Source organism: Phyllopteryx taeniolatus, chromosome 23, assembly GCF_024500385.1.
Source record: "Phyllopteryx taeniolatus isolate TA_2022b chromosome 23, UOR_Ptae_1.2, whole genome shotgun sequence".
Taxonomy (NCBI): Eukaryota; Metazoa; Chordata; class Actinopteri; order Syngnathiformes; family Syngnathidae; genus Phyllopteryx; species Phyllopteryx taeniolatus.
The window spans coordinates 7,488,267-7,508,673 of NC_084524.1; the positions used below are offsets into that span (position 1 = coordinate 7,488,267).

General features: G+C 42.8%; 2 protein-coding genes across 13 annotated transcripts in view; one reads left to right on the forward strand and one right to left on the reverse strand.

Moving 5' to 3' along the window:
* The window catches only part of LOC133472529 (gastrula zinc finger protein XlCGF57.1-like), a 200,021-nt gene extending 193,891 nt beyond the window's left edge, over positions 1-6,130 (forward strand). The window contains exons 2-4 of one of the 4 annotated variants that reach the window (XM_061763473.1): positions 1,715-1,868; positions 2,662-2,726; positions 2,781-6,130. In XM_061763473.1, coding sequence (XP_061619457.1) covers positions 1,745-1,868; positions 2,662-2,726; positions 2,781-4,130 — 1,539 coding nt within the window. In that variant the 5' untranslated portion in view covers positions 1,715-1,744 and the 3' untranslated portion in view covers positions 4,131-6,130. Of the gene's footprint in view, positions 1-1,714; positions 1,869-2,661 lie in introns of all 4 variants that reach the window. The other 3 variants (XM_061763474.1, XM_061763471.1, XM_061763472.1) reach the window with 3 other exon arrangements.
* LOC133472567 (zinc finger protein OZF-like) overlaps positions 1-20,407 on the reverse strand; it is a 284,984-nt gene that overhangs the window by 170,924 nt on the left and 93,653 nt on the right. The gene's annotated exons all lie outside the window — the stretch shown is intronic.

A 20,407-nucleotide genomic window follows, 5' to 3' on the forward strand; every position in this document is an offset into this window, starting at 1 on the left:
GCGAGAGGGGGAGCTGCTGATTAAATAATGGACAATCTGCTCTGACACCCATTTTTCTGCAACTTTGGAAATGGCCGGAAGAATGCTTATAGGTCGGTAGTTATTCAGAGAAGTTGAGTCACCGGATTTAAAGACAGAGGTAACAATAGCAGATTCCCAGGCCTTTGGAAAGTGACCAGATGAAATTGAAAGATTAATGATTGAGGCATTAGGAGGAGCAAGAGTTGAACCTCGATCTTTGAGCATGTTCGTGTCCATTCCAAAAACATCCTTTGCCTTAGATGGTTTGAGTGAATGAATTAAATCGCTAACTTTGGTCTCAGTAATATTTGTAATAGTAAAGAAATGCGTTGCAGACAATGCAGGGTATTCCTTCCTTTGTTTAACTGCAAACTTAGAAGAGATTTCTGACACAGATTCAATGAAGTAGTTGTTAAAAGCATCAGCCATCACTTGAGGTTCCGTCAGGATGTTTCCATTTAATTGAATTTGCATTAGTTTTGTTTTGTTATTTTGTGTATCACCCATCCAGGTTATTTTTGAATTTCCCTTCGCACTATTCAAAGCAGTAATGAAAAAGTCAGCTTTAGATTTTCTTATTTCTTTCACTACCCACTTTCTCAGTGGAATAAAGTGGTGTCTATTGTATCCTGATTTGACCGACAACTTCAAGGAATGATCGCGTTCTTTCATCAGTTTCAGAATAAATGTGTTTAACCAAGCAAGGCCATTCTTTCTAGCTTTTAGTTTAATTATCCGTGTAAATTGTATAATATTTTCTTGTATTTTGTTGGCAAATTTAGAACAATCCTTATCTAAATTTTTGCCAGTGAGTAATACATCCCAGTTTACTTCTTGGATAGAATCTTGGAAATGTTGTTGTTCATGTTTTGGTATCCTATAGGATTCAGTGGTGGCCAAGGGTTTGAAGCGCTTTTTATTAAATTTTCTTGTGACCATTATAAGATTGTGATCAGTCAATCCTGTGAGCATATTGTATGGCTTCAAGATCCTTTCTAGCCTATTAGTAAAAGCGAGATCAATCTGAGTTCAGATGGAGTTTGTAATTCTCGTAGAGACATTAATTACCTGAGTCATCCATCCATCCATTATCTGAGCCGCTTCTCCTCACTAGGGTCGCGGGCGTGCTGGAGCCAATCCCAGCTGTCATCGGGCAGGAGGCGGGGTACACCCTGAACTGGTTGCCAGCCAATCGCAGGGCACATTGAAACAAACAACCATTCGCACTCACAGTCATGCCTACGGGAAATTTAGAGTCTCCAATTAATGCATGTTTTTGGGATGTGGGAGGAAACCGGAGTGCCCGGAGAAAACCCACACAGGCACGGGGAGAACATGCAAACTCCACACAGGTGGGGACGGGGATTGAACCCCGCACCTCAGAACTGTGAGGCTGACGCTCTAACCAGTCGGCCACCGTGCCGCCTACCTGAGTCATATCCATTTGAATCCATTTGTAGAATCTCGACAGTGTTCAAACACAAATTTTCTCTCCCTATGTCTCCCTATGCTGTTTTCTTTCTGTCTCATATTTCTTCCAATGCATCATTCCGTTCTCCTGTTTCCTCTTGTTGACTTTGGTGCTTTGCCATTTTAACTAACGTAGTGTTGAACCCACAGTGTCCAAATCGTAATCTTGATGTCATTGTTTCACATCTGATTTGCACTTGCTTTTCTCATCCCTCCAACGTAGAGCGGAAAGTGTTGCGATCGTCGTGTGAAAATGTGTGCAAGGAGGACAGCAGAGTACGAGGAGGAACTTTGTGGCCCAAAAGAGGAGAAGGAGCCACGTCAACTACTGGACGCTGTGTTCAATCTGCAGCCTCGAATTGTGCTACACAGAGCAGGTGGGTTCACTTCTCTCTCACTTGTTTTATGAAATACATTCTAATTTTAATATTATTCCCGGGTTTTTCTGATGAGCACTGTCTGACGTTACATATCATTTTTTTATAATATCCAATAAGGTGTAGTCTGATGGCATCCCCTCATGATGATGTGGATTGAGGGTTGTAGGCCAAATTTCAGAAGATCTGAAAGGCTTGTGGCTATTGTTGCATGATCATAGTGTAACAGTTTTACACAACCTACACGACTTGTTTGGAAAATTGCGAGCAAGATATTTGCCCTTTTTGTGTCTTGTAGGCTAGTTGAGTAAACATTTGTTCATGCCAAGTCAAATCAGTCTTCAATGGTGGGAAGTAACCAAGTACGGTAAACCCTCCGCTATATCGCGGTTCATCTATCTCAGTTTTATTACTGTACACATTCTTCTTTACTGTACCTTAGTACATTTTTAGGTGTCTAAACTTTTTTCTTTGACTGTCAACAATTTACGTTCACTCTTTAAATTTGAAACCTGTGATTTCTCTTCCTTACTTTGTCACAAATAGCTTTACTTTTTTCAACTTCTATGGATGATGACGTGTAAAAAAAACAAAAAACGGTGCATCCACATTGAAAGGTCGCCCAACTTTGCTGCGTCCCATTGTTGTACTATTTTGCGTCACCCCATTAGTCCCATTTGGCTCTCTGGTTAAAGGCGCTAACGTGTAAACAGGATTGAAAACCAAGATGGTTGTCAATATTGTAAACAAATTAGATTTGACCCATTTGTGTTTGTCTTCTTTTGTCTTGCAGACGTCAGTCAAAATCTTCATCCTGAGCGGCAGCAGTCAGTGTCCCCTCACATCAAAGAGGAAGAGGTTCAACACATCAAAGAGGAGGAGGAAGAGTTCCTTCACATTAAAGAGGAAGAGCAGGAGGAAATCATCAAGGTTCCATCGACTGGTGTCCCTTTGAAGAGTGAAGATGAAGGTCGAAGTGAGGAGAGACGAGGGGCGGAGCCACCAAACAGCAACAGCTCAAGTGATGGAGACCACTGTGGAGGATCACAAACAGACGGTGATGATGATGATGATGATGATGATGATGTTGATGAACAGTTGGAAGGTGATATGACATGTCACACTGCCAATAAATGCTGGAAATGTTCTAAATGTAGGAAAACCTTTGCTTATAAGAGGAATTTCAAACAACACATGAAAATACACACTGGAGAGAAGCATTTTGCATGCTCAGTTTGTGGTCAAAGATTCTCCCAAAAGGGAAGCTTAAAAATACACATAAGAACACACACTGGAGAGAAGCCTTTTGCCTGCTCAGTTTGTGGTCAAACTTTCTCTCAGAAGGGAACCTTAAAAAGTCACACAAGAACGCACACTGGCGAGAAGCCCTTTGCCTGCTCAGTTTGTGGTCAAAGATTCTCTGAAAAGGGACATTTGACAAGTCACACAAGAACACACACTGGAGAGAAGCCCTTTGCATGCTCAGTTTGTGGGCAAAGGTTCTCTCAGAAGGGAACCTTAAAAAGTCACACAAGAACGCACACTGGCGAGAAGCCCTTTGCCTGCTCAGTTTGTGGTCAAACTTTCTCTCAGAAGGGAACCTTAAAAAGTCACACAAGAACGCACACTGGCGAGAAGCCCTTTGCCTGCTCAGTTTGTGGTCAAAGATTCTCTGAAAAGGGACATTTGACAAGTCACACAAGAACGCACACTGGCGAGAAGCCCTTTGCCTGCTCAGTTTGTGGTCAAAGATTCTCTGAAAAGGGACATTTGACAAGTCACACAAGAACACACACAGGAGAGAAACCTTTTGCATGCTCAGTTTGTGGTCAAAGATTCTCCCTAAAGGAAAGCTTAAAAATACACACAAGAACACACACTGGTAAGAAACCTTTTGCCTGCTCAGTTTGTGGGCAAAGATTCTCCCTAAAGGAAAGCTTAAAAATACACACAAGAACACACACTGGTGAGAAACCTTTTGCATGCTCAGTTTGTGGTCAAACCTTCTCTCAGAAGGGAACCTTAAAAATACACACAAGAACACACACTGGTGAGAAACCTTTTGGATGCTCAGTTTGTGGTCAAAGATTCACGCAGAAGGGATACTTAAAAATGCACACAAGAACACACACTGGAGAGAAACCTTTTTCCTGCTCAGGTTGCGGTCAAAGGTTCTCTTATAAGGCTCTGGTAAAGACACACAAGTGTCCTGGTGAGAAAAGCAGTGATCAAGAAGCTTTTAATGCAAATGTAAATGTTTAATATAAAAGTAATTATGATGTTACTGACATAAATCTACATGCTTGTATTCTGTGTACCAGCTTTTATTGTATGTATCTTCTTCTTGTCCATATAGTTTCTAAAAGCCCGTGAGTGTTGAGAATGAACACTGTTGCCAAAATACTTAAAAGGGACGAGTGAGAGGTGGTGGGAAAGAGGGCGGGTGTGGATCAGTAGAGCGGGTCGTCCAGTGACCGAAGGGTCGCCGGTTCGAACCCTGGCTCCGACTGTCCGAATGTGGAAGTGTCCTTGGGCAAGACACCGAACCCTAATTTGCTCCCAGTGAGCCTGGCAGCGCCTTGCACGGCAGCAGCCGCCCAGTGGTCTATGAATATGTGTGTGAATGTGAGGCTTAGTAGAGCGCTTTGGGCACTGTGATCGTGAAGATGAAGCGTTACATAAGTGCAGTCCATTTGCCATTTAGCAAAGGTGAGAACATGGACACTTACTCCATGGTGCTGGACTTCAAAAAGCCCTCCAAAATAAACTCGGTCGTAATTTGCTAAAATCATTGAGGTTCATTTTTTCCTCCTCCTTAATGTACACACAGCACCCCATATTGACAGAAAAAAAGCAGAATTATTGAAATTTTTGCAGATTTATTTAAAAAGAATAACTGAAATATCATACAGCCATAAGTATTCCGACCCTTTACGAAGTATTTAGTAGAAGCGCCCTTTTGAGCTAATACAGCCATGAGTCTTTTTGGGAAGGATGCAACAAGTTATTCACACCTGGATCTCCTAATCAAGTCCGATCAGTATAATCAAACACAGCTGGACTCCGATGAAGGTGTAGAACCATTTGAAGGATGATCAGAAGAAATGGACAGCACCCGAGTTAAATATATGAGTGTCACAGCAAAGGGTCGGAATACTTATGGATGTGTGATATTTCAGTTCTTCTTTTTTAATAAATCTGCAAACATTTCAACCATTATTTTTTTTTTCTGTCAATATGGGGTGCTGTGTGTACATTAATAAGGAGAAGAATTATGTGATTTTAGCAAATGGCTGCAATATAACACAGAATGAAAAATTTAAGGGGGTCTGAACACTTTCCGTACCCACTGTATGTATGTATCGATCAAATATATGTATAGATCTCAAATTTGTTTCTGCAGATGGCATTGTGTGGACTGTCATAATGTCGGACGACCCATAACGAACGTCTCCTGTCCCGAAACTGCGGCTGATCTGATTTGATATTATCTGATCCATAAAAGCTCAAATATTGGGCTGATCATTATCATATTATTATTTATGATAGTTTGAAGCTGTCATGAGTAGAAATGTCTGCATATATTTTGGTGATGATTGTTGACAGTTGTGGGACATGAAGCCACGTTTCTTGGGTTCATGCATGAGGCTTGCAAGGATGTGGTGCTCGCCCGGCGTGTTTGTGTCATTTTAATGATGGCGTCCTTATCCATCCCAATCCATAAGTTTGCGTTTTTTATTTTTTAAATTTCTCAAGCACATAAAATTCGTGATTGAACATAATTTCGGGGTACTAGCTGTTGTTCATGTGATGCAATGATATATGACAGCAATGTAAGACATACAACGTAATACCAGCTTGAACAAGGCAGTGTTTGGAAACTCAAGCAATTTCCTGAAAAGTTGTCATTTTGAAGGTGAGGGGATTCCACCTGACAGCTGCGATATACAAATATGACCAATTACTGCCATTCCTTTTCTCACACCAGCTATGCCAGTGCTTTTCAATTTTCTATTTTGTTGATGAAAAAGGGGTGTTCGAAAGGGAATTAGTTATTTACCAATTGCTCCAAAATGTATTGATATTATTGGAAATGAGTGGCAGTTTCATTTTCTTGAGCATGCATGCATTTTGTCCAATGTTTTAGTGATGTCAATATCAAATAAGTGAATGATTGATTGAAATAGACTGTAAAAAAACTGACTTTTGGTGCTAAACTGTAACGTGTATATGTGATCCTGAATAAAGTACACTGCTTAAAACAGTGAGGGTGACTCCATTTACTTGTACATCAAATCCATTTTCCCCATTAAAAAGTATTGAAATGTCTTTCATGCATTGGAAAGCCTCCAAAAGCAAAATGCTGGCAACACAAAGCAAGAAATTGCCCAAGCGACAAGGCCTAAGTGCAAAAACTGCTCAGGTGGGGCACTGGTACGTCAAGGTAGCGCTGTACTTTGCTGACTTTGGCTCTTGGGCGTCCTCCACCCGCTCCTCCCCTGGAGACCCAGAAGAAGAGAGCCGATGCAGCTTCAGCACTTCTTGACATGTCAAACTGTGTGAATGTTTCCTCAGTACCAGGTAAATATTTAATTCATGTTTGACATTTTAAAAGTGTACAGTGTTTTTAGGACAAATGCAGCCCTATGGGGGGCACAAGTCAGTGCGAACTGTAGGCCGGTCCCAAGCCCGTATAAATACAGAGGGTTGCGTCAGGAAGGGCATCCGGCTTAAAACTTTGCCAAACAAATATGAGCGTTCATCCAAAGAATTCCATACCGGATCAGTCGTGCCCCGGATTAACAACGTCCGCCACCGGCACCATCAACCTGCAGGGTGCCGTTGGAAATTCAACTACTGTGGGTCGAAGTCAAAGAAGAAGAAGAGGTGGAAAGCGGGTTCTTCGGCAGAAAGAGAAGAGGAAAGCACAGAGCCTAGAAATGATTGTGGGGACTTTGAATGTTGGGACTATGACGGGAAAATCTGTTGGTTGACATGATGATTAGGAGAAAGGTTGATATATTGTGTGTCCAGGAGACCAGTTGGAAAGGCAGTAAGGCTACAAGTTTAGGGGCAGGGTTTAAATTATTTTACCATGGTGTAGATAGGAAGAGAAATGGAGTCGGGGTTATTTTAAAAGAAGAGTTGGCTAAGAATGTCTTGGAGGTGAAAAGAGTATCAGATCGAGTGATGAGGCTGAAACTTGAAATTGAGGGTGCTATGTGTAATGTGATTAGTGGCTATGCCCCACAGGTAGGATGTGACCTTGAGGTGAAAGAGAAATTCTGGAAGGAGCTAGACGAAGTAGTTCTGAGCATCCCAGACAGAGAGAGAGCCGTAATTGGTGCAGATTGTGTTGGACATGTTGGTGAAGGAAATAGGGGTGATGAAGAAGTGATGGATAAGTACGGTATCCAGGAAAGGAACTTGGAGGGACAGATGGTGGTAGACTTTTCAACAAGGATGCAAATGGCTGTCGTGAACACATTTTTCCAGAAGAGGCACGAACATAGGGTGACCTACAAGAGCGGAGGTAGAAGCACGCAGGTGGATTACATCTTGTGCAGACGTTGTAATCTGAAGGAGGTTACCGACTGTAAGGTATTGGTAGGGGAGAGTGTGGCTAGACAGCATAGGATGGTGGTGTGTAAGATGACTCTGGTGGTGGGGAGGAATATTAGGAAGACAAAGGCAGAGAAGAGAACCATGTGGTGGAAGCTGAGACAGGACGAGTGTTGTGCAGCTTTTCGGGAAGAGGTGAGACAGGCTCTCGGTGGATGGGAGGAGCTTCAAGAAGACTGGAGCACTGCAGCCAAGGTGATCAGAGAGGCAGGCAGGAGAGTACTTGGTGTATCTTCTGGCAGGAAAGGAGAGAAGGAGACTTGGTGGTGGAACCTCACAGTACAGGAAATCATACAAGGAAAAAGGTTAGCTAAGAAGAAGTGGGACACTGAGAGGACCGAGGAGAGGCGAAAGGAATACATTGAAATGCGACACGGGGCAAAGGTAGAGGTGGCAAAGGCCAAACGAGGCATATGATGACATGTATGGCAGGTTGGACACTAAAGAAGGAGAAAATGATCTTTACAGTCTGGCCAGACAGAGGAATAGCGATGGGACGGAAGTGCAGCAGGTTAGGGTGATTAAGGATAGAGATGGAAATATGTTGACTGGTGCCAGCAGTGTGCTAGCTAGATGGAGAGAATACTTCGAGGAGTTGATGAATGAGCAAAATGAGAGAGAAGGGAGAGTAGAAGAGGCAATTGTGGTGGACGAGGAACTGGCAATGATTAGTAAGGGGGAAGTTCCTGTGGAGGTATGGAAGCATCTAGGAGAGGTGGCTTTGGAGTTTTTGACCAGCTTGTCCAATAGAATTTTAGTGCGTGAGAAGATGCCTGAGGAATGGAGGAAAAGTGTACAGGTGCCCATTTTTAAGAACAAAGGTGATGTGCAGAGCTGTGGCAACTATAGAGAAATTAAGTTGATGAGCCACACAATGAAGTTATGGGAAAGAGTAGTGGAGGCTAGACTCAGGACAGAAGTGAGTATTTGCGAGCAACAGCATGGTTTCATGCCTAGAAAGAGTACCACAGATGCATTATTTGCCTTGAGGATGTTGATGGAAAAGTACAGAGAAGGTCAGAAGGAGCTACATAATGTCTTTGTAGATCAAGAGAAAGCCTAGGACAGAGTACCCAGAGAAGAACTGTGGTACTGCATGCGGAAGTCTGGCGTGGCAGAGAAGTATGTTTGAATAATACAGGACATATACGAGGGCAGCAGAACAGCGGTGAGGTGTGCTGTAGGTGTGACTGACGAATTTAAGGTGGAGGTGGGACTGCATCAGGGATTAGCCCTGAGCCCCTTCCTTTTTGCAGTGGTGATGGATAGGCTGACAGATGAGGTTAGACTGGAATCCCCGTGGACCATGATGGTTGCAGATGATATTGTGATCTTCAATGAAAGTAGGGAGCAGCTGGAGGAACAGTTAGAAAGATGGAGGCATGCACTGGAAAGAAGAGGAATGAAGATTGGCCGAAGTAAGACAGAATATATCTGCATGAATGAGAGGGGTGGAGGGGGAAGAGTGAGGCTACAGGGAGAAGAGGACTTTAAATACTTGGGGTCAACCGTCCAGAGCAATGGGGAGTGTTGTCAGGAAGTGAAGAAACGGGTCCAAGCAGGTTGGAACGGGTGGAGGAAGGTGTCAGGTGTGTTATGTGACAGAAGAGTCTCTGCGAGGATAAAGGGCAGAGTTTATAAAACAGTGGTGAGGCCAGCCATGATGTACGAATTAGAGACAGTGGCACTGAAGAGACAACAGGAAGCAGAGCTGGTGGTGGCGGAAATGAAGATGTTGAGGTTCGCTCTCGGAGTGACCAGGTTGGATAAAATTAGAAATGAGCTCATCAGAGGGACAGCCAAGGTTTGATGTTTTGGAGACAAAGTTAGAGAGAGCAGACTTGGATGGTTTGGACACGTCCAGAGGAGAGAGAGTGAGTATATTGGTAGAAGGATGATGAGGATGGAACTGCCAGGCAAGAGAGCTAGAGGAAGACCAAAGAGAAGGTTGATGGATGTCGTGAGGGAAGACATGATGGCAGTTGGTGTTCGAGAGGAGGATGCAGGAGATAGGCTTACATGGAAAAGGATGACGCGCTGTGGCGACCCCTAACGGGACAAGCCGAAAGGAAAAGAAGAAAGAAGATAGAGATGATCTGCACACTGCACGCACTCAGAGTGAAGTATTTCATATTTAAAATATGTATTATTTTGATGATTGCAGCTCATAGAAAATAAAAAAAATTCCCCATATTAAGAAACTAAAATATAACATCAAACGAAATCGTGAATTCATTCAAGAAATAGTGATTTTTCACGTAGAAATTAGGCTGGAATTTGCCCCCTGAAAAGTACTAAAGTACAGGGGGAGCTTATACGCGACTATCCGGCCATCCTGCCTGCAACGAAACGTATACGTTTCAGATTGTAACGCAGCGGTGTTGAAACTCTGCCTTGAGTCCAGAAGTAAACACACGTCCACTGCGCTTTAGCCCGAAAGGCACATTTATTCGCCAGAATCCGCGACCGAATAATGGCGTCTCGCTCTTGATAGACGAGCCAGCCAGTATACAGTATAATGCTATGCAACGCTACTGCTTAAGTTAGGCTGACTATTGTACTTTATGGCTGTTGATCAATGCCATATTTTATTTTGAAACCACTTAGTTTTCAACTCATATAAATACACGCTCACATACACGCCTCAAATGTTTGCACACATACACCTCAAACACATTCACATGAACATGTCAGATCTATTCACATACCATCCTCAAATCCATTCATAAAATATCCTCAAATCCTTTCACATTTCCATCTCAAATGCTCGCATACATACTTGTGGGAGATTTATTTTAAGATAGATAGATAGATAGATAGATAGATAGATAGATAGATAGATAGATAGATAGATGGATGGATGGATAGATAGACAGATAGATAGGTAGATAGATAGATGGACAGATAGACAGACAGACAGATAGACGAATAGACAGATAGATAGATAGATAGATAGATAGATAGATAGATAGATAGATAGATAGATAGAAAGTGTTGGATTGTTCTATTTTGTACTCATGAAGCTATGTTCCATTATCTAACAATTAAGTTCCGTTTCCAAAACACTCGGGTAATACATGATTAAGTTTTGTTATCCATGAGAATATGTAGGAGTTTAGATTACTGAAGAATGATGGTTTTAGGATGACTCCCCCTTTTGTGATAACACCCAAGGCCATAGGTACCTTCTGCTAGATATATCAAAACCTTCTGCTGAACAGTCATAACGAAACCTTCTGATGTGAATAAGAGGAGTTAGCTCAAATAAACGAGGTGTGTCATTCAGTGAACCTGCACTCTGGTGTTCAGTTGATTGAATGCACCCTGAGACTCAGCATTCTGGTGTGTTATTTTTTCCTCTCTTTTTGGACAAAGAAAACAAACACGCAAGGACGATTGAAGGTTCCATGATCTATTGAACATTGACATTATATTACGTCCTTAACAGATGGTGACCCTGCGTCGTGATTTGTACGATAGAAGAGGTTAAATTTGGTCATCAACTACTTGGCCTGGACTCACAAACAGAGCGCTCACAAATGAAGGTAAGCAGAGACCTTTTTAACAAAATTCTGCACATTGACAGTTACCAAATTATTTGTGAGTCCGAGACAAGTAATTTTTTCTAATCATAAGGTTTGTGTGACTCGCGATCTTACAACAAAGGTTGTGGAAGGTTAGCCTCCAATCACGACAGATTGGAGAAGGTTATCACCCAGTGACGAATGGGGAAGGTTATCCCCTGACGACGGTCAGGGAAGATTCACCACTATTAAAAGGTAAATAGAAGTGAAAGATCCCTCTGGTTAAAGACCAGGGAAGGTCTTGCAGGACAAGAATAATACAGTGTTATTTATGTGTAGAAAATTCTTTCAGGCATTTTTAGTACACGCCGAAAGAACTGTTAGGAGAATTCCGAAGTGAATTAAAAAGATGTATTAAGTGTGGGGAAACCCCAAGAAGAAAGGCGCCACTTGTGGTCGAAGCTTCCTTTCTCACACTTGAAATATCTGTCACATTCCCTTTTATACGAATTCTCCCCATATTTATATGATGGAAGGCAATCTTTCGGCACGATAGACGACTGGTTAGAGCGTCTGCCTCACAGTTCTGAGGACCGGGGTTCAATTCCCGGCCCCGCCTGTGTGGAGTTTGCATGCTCTCCCCGTGCCTGCGTGGGTTTTCTCCGGGCACTCCGGTTTCCCAAAAACATGCATTCATTGGAGACTCTAAATTGCCCGTAGGTGTGCATGTGAGTCCGAATGGTTGTTTGTTTGTATGTGCCCTGCAATTGGCTGGCAACCAGTTCAGGGTGTACCCCGCCTCCTGCCCGATGATAGCTGGGATAGGCTCCAGCACGATTATGGCATGACAAAAGGAAAAAAGAGAAAGAAAGGAGGATGAAATTGAAAAAAATAAATAAATAAATAAAATAAAAATTAAAAAACACCATATGCGCAGGCACCACAAACTTCCTCACTATACTCAGAACTAACAGTACTTCACTTTATGAAAAGATGGATAGACAAAAAGACTTCTGAAAATAGTGAGACAGAAAGAATGTCAGAAATTTTTTATTTTTTTTATTTAAAAATAAAAAAAAACAGGCACTATCTGTCATGGCACCTCAGCTACTGTCGCAGGACCCGACGTGGGCCACTTTGCTACTACAGCATCAGACTAGAGGGGGGTCGGAGGTGGTTTCAGGGGTCACTCCCGCGGCGCAAACTCAATAAGATGCTTTGCATGTGGAAAAACTGGACACGTTGCACGTGTCTGTCGAGGCCCTGCTGAAGCACAGAGTAACTACAGTTGTTACGCCTGTGGACAAGAGGGACACACTTCCAACTGTTGTCCCAACCTGCTGCCAGAGGACGTGGTGAAACAACAGGACGAGACAGGGGAAATGTGCCAAAGAGACATTTTACAGAAATGTAATGCTGCCATTGTCTGTGCGGTACACAGACTTGACATTGTGTTTCCAGACCTGCGTACACATGTGCTGGCATGTGTCCAACAAAAAACTGTAACTCCTGTTGTTGATATCTATTGGGGACTCCTCGACACGTGTCAAATAAATAACAGCGTGCTGCAGGCATTTGCGGAGTGGAAGCCGTGGGTTGTGTCCTTGGGGCCATTACTGCCACTCCCTGACCTTCCACATTGTACCTTATTCTATGATAGAGAGCACAATTTGATTTATCAAGAATTTTATCAGACACTCATGGTATTTTACCAACTGATAGAATAGTGGTGGGAGGAGAGGGTGTTGCGGCAGTGGTTGACCTGACATCGGATTTATTGCCTTGGTTCAAAATGCCATTTTCTGCGCCTCACATTTCATTGGCACTTAAACGAGAAGGATTAAGAAATCTGCTGGCTAAACTCAATTGGACACATGATGAGAAAGAACTCTTCATACAAATTAAACAATAATTAAGTCAAGACATTACTTTGGCACTTCCTAACTATAAACAACCATTTCATTTGGACGTATCTAAAAAAAACTCATACTGCCGCTGCAGTATTGTACCAACTAGTACGGGGTGAAAGAACCAATAGTAGCATGTGCATCTGACTGCGAGAGGTATGCAGCAGCAGCTGCGGCTCTTATCGAAAAATGCGCACATGTGGTGCTTATGCACCCACTCTGCGTACACACCACACACTCCACAACCGCTTTCATCAACTCACGACTATTTACCTTTTCAAACAAGCGACAAATGAAAATCTTATCATTGTTACAACAACCGCATATTCAATTTACACCTGTCAATACTAACATGGCCGACGGTGTAACTGACAGAATCCATTGGTGTGAGGAGAAGGCTAGAAAAGAGAAAGCATGTCGTTCAGATTTATTGTCGGAACCGTTGAAGGGAGGGAGAAAGTTGTTTACGGATGGTTATTGTTATAGGAAAAACAATGGGGAACTAGTGGCTGGATGGGCTGTAATTGAACTCGTAGCAAACAAAAGGAGTCGTTGAACGTATGAATGCAACTTTAAAACAAAAATTGGATTAATGCTGTGCACAGTCAAATACGTCGTGGTTGAGAGCTCTCCCAATTGTGCTCATGTCCATCAGAGCGTCTCTAAATACTACACGCAAACTCAGCCCTTTAAAAATATACTGTGGTTTTTCTTTTTCTTTTTCTATTCCTGGTCCAGGTTCTGGCTCATCTTTTGAGTCACTTTCTTCCTTGTCGCGACTGTCTTACTTTGATCAATCAAGAGGTGTTCTGTCCAGCTTTGCAGGCATCCAATTGGACGGCGATAAACCACCTGCATCTGTTTGGCCTCGAGTGATAAAGAAGAAGTGGTCTGAACCGAGGCCGTGACTGCGAGGACTTCACACGCCTACCAACTTGAAGGAAAAGGGACTACCTGGTTCCAATGGTCACAATGTCATGTTGCCAAACCACTTTGATTGTTTCATTAGTGTTGCATTTATTGCCTCAAGTTGTATTCAGCAAACAGGGGGAATTTAGTGGACCAACAATTCATATAGCAGGAGAAAGGGTACCAAGCAAATGTGGGATACCATTCCAAATTACAATTAATCACAAGAAAGGAACAAACAATGCTTATGTTTTCGACTTATGCGAAGTGATTAACTGTGGAGGCTATAACAGCTCGTATAGAGGAACAGACATCTACTTATGTTTCGACCAGACGGTACAGACCCGATGCGCGCAGAATTTGCCATATAGTCACACATGGTGTCAGACATGGGGACAAACCACCCATTTTACCGGCAGATGGACCCCACAAAAAATGGTGGACAAAGGCATTAAGGGCCAGAAAAACCATAATGCAATAATCGATAGAATAAAATTCCAAAGAAATTATGATTCAACACAAAACCCTATTATGCTAAGCATCAATGGTCAGGTAATTGGACAAACACAACATTCATATTTAGTGATAGGAGCGGATGTTTCTGGAAGAGATCCACGTGGTCTTATCCACATCAATGTATTTGAGGAAGAACAAAACGCTAACAACCAATCGAGTTCCGAGGCTGTCGCAATCCTGTCTGTCGTACAAATACTTAACAATCCACTTAACATATTGGAAATTTTCAACACAGACAAAATTACATCAGGTCAAATTTTAGCTTTAGCCACAGGATACACACAACAAAACCTGTGGATAGCCTACTTACAAGGAACGGCCCGACTTGGCAATTTTGGGTATTGTATAATGTGTGCAGCCGCACAACCCACTGTATATTCAGCTCCGGGACCAATTATAGATATTGATTCACTAAATTGCATGATTGAAATATACAAAATAAACCATAATGTTAGCTCTCGATGCGCCAAGTATGAGAATATGTGGCCAAAATTACCTAAAAGTACAGTACCGCTCATGGCCCATTATGCAGAAGGAAATTACAATTATTGATTGAATGAAATTCAATTATTGATTGAATGCACCCTGAGACTCAACACGTTGGTGTCTTATTTTTTCTTCTCTTTTTGGACAAAGAAAACAAACACGCGAGGACAATTGAAGGTTCCATAATCTATTGAACATTGACATTATATTACGTCCTTAACAGTAACTATGGCAACAATGATGGACACAAACCTGGAACCGCATCAGGTGATTGCGCCTGAGGAGGCTGCCGTCGCTGGCGCATGATACAAACCCTCCCAAGAAGGAAATTGTTTTTTCCAGACATCTATATAGAAATCAAATGTTCTCCACCACCAAGCATGTCTTAGACTGTCACATATAATCAGAATCAGAATCATCTTTATTTGGCAAGTATGTCAAAAACCTATTTTCCTTTCAGCTTAACCCGTTAGGTGTCGCCACAATGTGTCATCCTTTTTCCATGTAAGCCTATCTCCTGCATCCTCCTCTCTAACACCAACTGCCCTCATGTCTTCCCTCACAACATCCATCAACCTTGGTCTTTGGTCTTCCTCTAGCTCTCATGCCTGGCAGCTCCATCCTCATCATCCTTCTACCAATATACTCACTATTTCTCCTAGGGACGTGTCCAAACCATCGAAGTCCGCTCTCTCTAACTTTTTCTCCAAAACATCGAATCTTGGCTGTCCCTCTGATGAGCTCTTTTCTAATTTTATCCAACCTGGTCACAATAGCAAACCTCACCATCTTCATTTCCACCACCTCCAGCTCTGCTTCCTGTTGTCTCTTCAGTGACACTGTCTCTAATCCGTAGATCATGGCTAGCGTCACCACTGTCTTGTAAACTTTGCCCATCATCATCCTAGCAGAGACTTTTCTGTCACATGACACACCTGACACCTTCCTCCACCCGTTCCAACCATCTTGGGCCCGTTTCTTCACTTCCTGAACACACTCAGCATTGCTCTGGACTGTTGACCCCAAGTATTAAAAGTTCTCCACCCTTGCTATCTCTTCTCCCTGTACCCTCACTTTTCCCCCTCCACCCCTCTCATTCATGCACATATATTCTGTCTTACTTCGGCTAACCTTCCTTCCTCTCCTTTCCAGTGCATGCCTCCATCTTTCTAACTGTTCCTCCACCTGTTCCTTGCTTTCACTGCAGATCACAATGTCATCTGTGAACATCATGGTCCACAGGAATTCCAGTCTAACCTCATCTGTCAGCCTATCCATCACCACTGCAAAGAGGAAGGGGCTCAGGGCTGATCCCTGATACAGTCCCACCTCCACCTTAAATTCCTCTGTCACACCTACAGCACACCCCACCACTGTTCTGCTGCCCTCGTACATCCATCCATCCATTTTCTGAGCTGCTTATCCTCACAAGGGTCACGGGAGTGCTGGAGCCTATCCCAGATTTCATCAGGCAGGAGGCAGGGTACACCCTGAACTGGGTGCCAGCCAATCGCAGGGCACATACAAACAAACAACCATTCACACTCACATTCACACCTACGGGCAATTTAGAGTCATCAATTAACCTGCCATGCGTGTTTTTGGGATGTGGGAGGAAACCGGAGTGCCCAGAGAAAACCCAAGAAGGCACGGGGAGAACATGCAAACTCCACACGGGCGGGGCCGGGGATTGAACGCCGGTCCATAGAACTGTGAGGCAGACGCTCTCACCAGTCGTTCACCGTGCCACCTACCCTCTTACATGTCCTGTATTATTCTAACATACTTCTCTGCCACTCCAGACTTCCGCATGGCACAGTTCCTCTCTGGGTCCTTCTGACCTTCTCTGCACTTTTCCATCAACATCCTCAAGGCAAATAATGCATCTGTGGTACTCTTTCTGGGCATGAAACCATACTGTTGCTCGTAAATACTCACATCTGTTGTGAGTCTAGCCTCCACTACTCTTTCCCATAACTCTATTTTGTGGCTCATCAACTTTATTCCTCTATAGTTTCCACAGCTCTGCACATCACCCTTGTTCTTAAAAATGGGCACCAGCACACTTTTCCTCCATTCCCCAAGTATGTCAAAAACACACATGGCAATTGTCTCCGGTAGTTGGAGCTGCTCTCGTACAACAACAGACAGTCAATTGACAGAGAATACTTTTGAGAGAAAAACATAAAAACACAGTCACTGAGCAATAAAAGATTACCAGCAATGTGGTAATGGTCGGTGGTCCTTGAGATGCGGTGGCGGGTTGTTGAGGCAGAGAATACGTGGCAGGCAGTGACGAGGACGGGAAGCTGGCTTGACGGCTCACTCCATTATTTAATATGCAGAAGTTGTTTATTGTGGTTAAAGTCAGCCAAGTACAGCGCTACCTTGACCTACCAGTGCCCCAGCTAAGCAATTTTCCACTGCGGCCTTGTCGCTTGGGCCATTTTTTGCTTTCCTTTGCCACCATTTGTTTTTGGAGGGTTTCGAATGGATTAAAGGCATTTCAATTCTTTTCAATGTGAAAAATGGATTTGATACACAAGACAATTGAGTGAGTCTCACTGTTTGAAGAATTGTATTTTATTAAGGATCCCATTTACCCTTTTCAATATTTTCACCAAAAGTTCAAAGTCTCTTCACAATCTAGTTTGATCAATCATTTGCTCATTTTAAAACAGTGGATAAAAACATTTTGGCACCAGTGGTAATTCTTGACATTTGTAAACATGAGGCAATAAGAAGATACAAAGAAAATTAAAAGATTGATGAAATAAAAGATGGTAGACAGAATACAAGATTGTAGAATTTTGTAAATCAGTATGATCGTAATTTACTTTGATATTAAACATTTACTTTTTCAGTTAAAGATTCTTCTTCACTGCTGTTCTCACCAGCACACTTGTGTGTTTTAGCCTGACACTTACGAGAGAATCTTTGACCTCAAACTGAGCATGCAAAAGGTTTCTCACCGGCGTGGATTCTTGTGTGTGTGTTTTAAGTGTTCCTTCTGAGAGAATCTTTGACCACAAACCAAGCAGACAAAAGGTTTCTCACCAGTGTGGGTTCTTGTGTGTATTTTTAAACTTCCCTTTATAGAGAAACTTTGACCACAAACTGAGCAGCAAAAAGGGTTCTCACCAGTGTGCATTATTGTATGTATTTTAAGTGTACCTTCTGAGAGAATTTTTGACCACAAACCAAGCAGGCAAAAGGTTTCCCACCAGTGTGGGTTCTTGCGTGTGTGTTTAAACTTCCCTTTATCGAGAATCTTTGGCCACTAACTGAGCAGGTAAAAGGTTTCTCACCAGTGTGGGTTCTTATGTGTGTTTTTAAGTATCTCTTCACAGAGAACCTTTGACCACAAACTGAGCAGGCAAAAGGTTTCTCACCAGTGTGGGTTCTTGTGTGTATTTTTAAGTATCTCTTCACAGAGAACCTTTGACCACAAACTGAGCATGCAAAATGTTTCTCTCCTTTGTGTATTTTCATGTGTTGTTTCAAATTGGTCTGAAAAGCAAGTATTTTCCCACACTGAGAACATTTCCATCGTTTGTTTTCAATATGACATGTCATATAACCTTCACACTGTCCATCATCATCATCAGTGTGAGGAGGATGTGATGTTGTATCATCACAATCTGGCAGTGGAGCTAAGAGTCCGTCTGCTTGTGATCTTCCACAGTGGTCTTCATCACTTTCTGTTGTCATGTGTTGACTTGACAACAGAAGGTTCTCCTCAATTTGACCTTCATCTTTACTCTTCAAAGGGACACCAGTAGATGTAAATTTGGTGATGTCCTTCTCCACTTCATGTTTGATGTGGGGGTGCTCTTCCGCGTCCTCTTTTTTAATGGGAGTGGGCTCCAATTTCTCTTCCGCTTTGATGCGATGGACCTCTTCATCCTCCACTTCCTCTTTAATGTGAGGGGGCTCGAGCTCCTGCCCCTCAGGACGAAGCTCTTCAGCGATGTCTGCAAGACACAAGAAGACAAACACACATGGGTTGGTCAAGTCAATTGTGTGTGTGTGGCTGTAACTGTGTGGTTGTAATTGTGGGTTATAAGTAAATGCAAAATAAATACAGTGAAAAAATATAAAAGTACAATCTCATCGTATACAGTACGCTACCCCTGTTTTTTAGCCTGCTCTGCTATGAACCTTTTAGTCAGCATATATTATGATGGAATGTCATCCATCCATCCATTTTCCCTTCTGCTTATCCTCGCTATGGTCGCAGGCGAGTTGGAGCCGCTCCCAGCTGAGTCTAGGCAAGAGGCCGGGTACACCTTGAACTTATCGCCAGCCTATCGCAGGGCACATATAAACAAACAACCATTCACACTCACATTGACACCTACGGGCAGTTTAGAGTCTTCAATTCACCTACCATGCATGTTTTTGTAATGTTTTAGGACAGAAGTACCCAGAGAAAACCTTCGCAGGCACAGGGAGAACCTGCAAACTCCGCACAGACCAGGCTGGATTCGTACCCAGGTCCTCAGAACTGTGAGGCAGATGTGCTTACCAGTCGTTCACCGTGCCGCTGGAATGTCACGCATTATGTAAATTTTTAACTATCTCACATTGCACAGATGTTTTTATTTTGCTTTGTTTTATTAATTTCAATAAGCTCCACTTTGAATAGTTTTGATTGGAAAAAAAAATTGACAGTTTAATTTTTCTTTACCATTTTGTGTTTTCGATACGCACTTAGTACTGATCTATCTACCCAATACTGGTAGTTACACAAAACATATGTAGTGACTAACTGTGGAGGAGCTGAACTTATTCTGACGTTTTCTGTTTTTGAGATGCGCTTCCTAGCAATCGGCTTGTGTTCCCCGCAGCGTCTCAAAGCACATTAGAGCATCGGAATGTCGGAAGCTGTATTTCCGACCCAGTGGATGAACAATTGCCGTATCCGAGGACACTTGATGATCTCTGGTCTCAGCTGGCTACCTTAACCTTTCACTGAAAATGGCAGCCTGGCCACCCACCAGTTCATCTACAATAACAAATCAAGCAGAGCCAGAAGAACAGCTGAGCATGCATTTGGAAGACTGAAGGGCAGGTGGAGATGCCTGTTAAAACGCAATGACTGTCACCTGAGCAAAGTGAAGTCTATGGTCTTAACATGTTGTGTTGCATCATCTGTGTAAAGTGAATGGGGATGACTTCCGAGTTCAATGGGGAAGCCCCCCTTGTTTTATAAACCTCCAAAAATTCTGCACACACTTTTTCAACCAAATCATCTAAGTTGAGTAAAACTGTTGAACTTTGATAATGCATCATTGCCCACAACCCTTTTACATTTATATGAATAACAATTTAAAAAAATGATTAATATTGGTCAGCGTATTGGATGCTTACATCCATCCATCCATTATCTGAGCCGCTTCTCCTCACTAGGGTCGCGGGCGTGCTGGAGCCTATCCCAGCTGTCATCGGGCAGGAGGCGGGGTACACCCTGAACTGGTTGCCAGCCAATCACAGGGAACATTGAAACAAACAACCATTCCCACTCACAGTCATGCCTACGGGCAATTTAGAGTCTCCAATTAATGCATGTTTT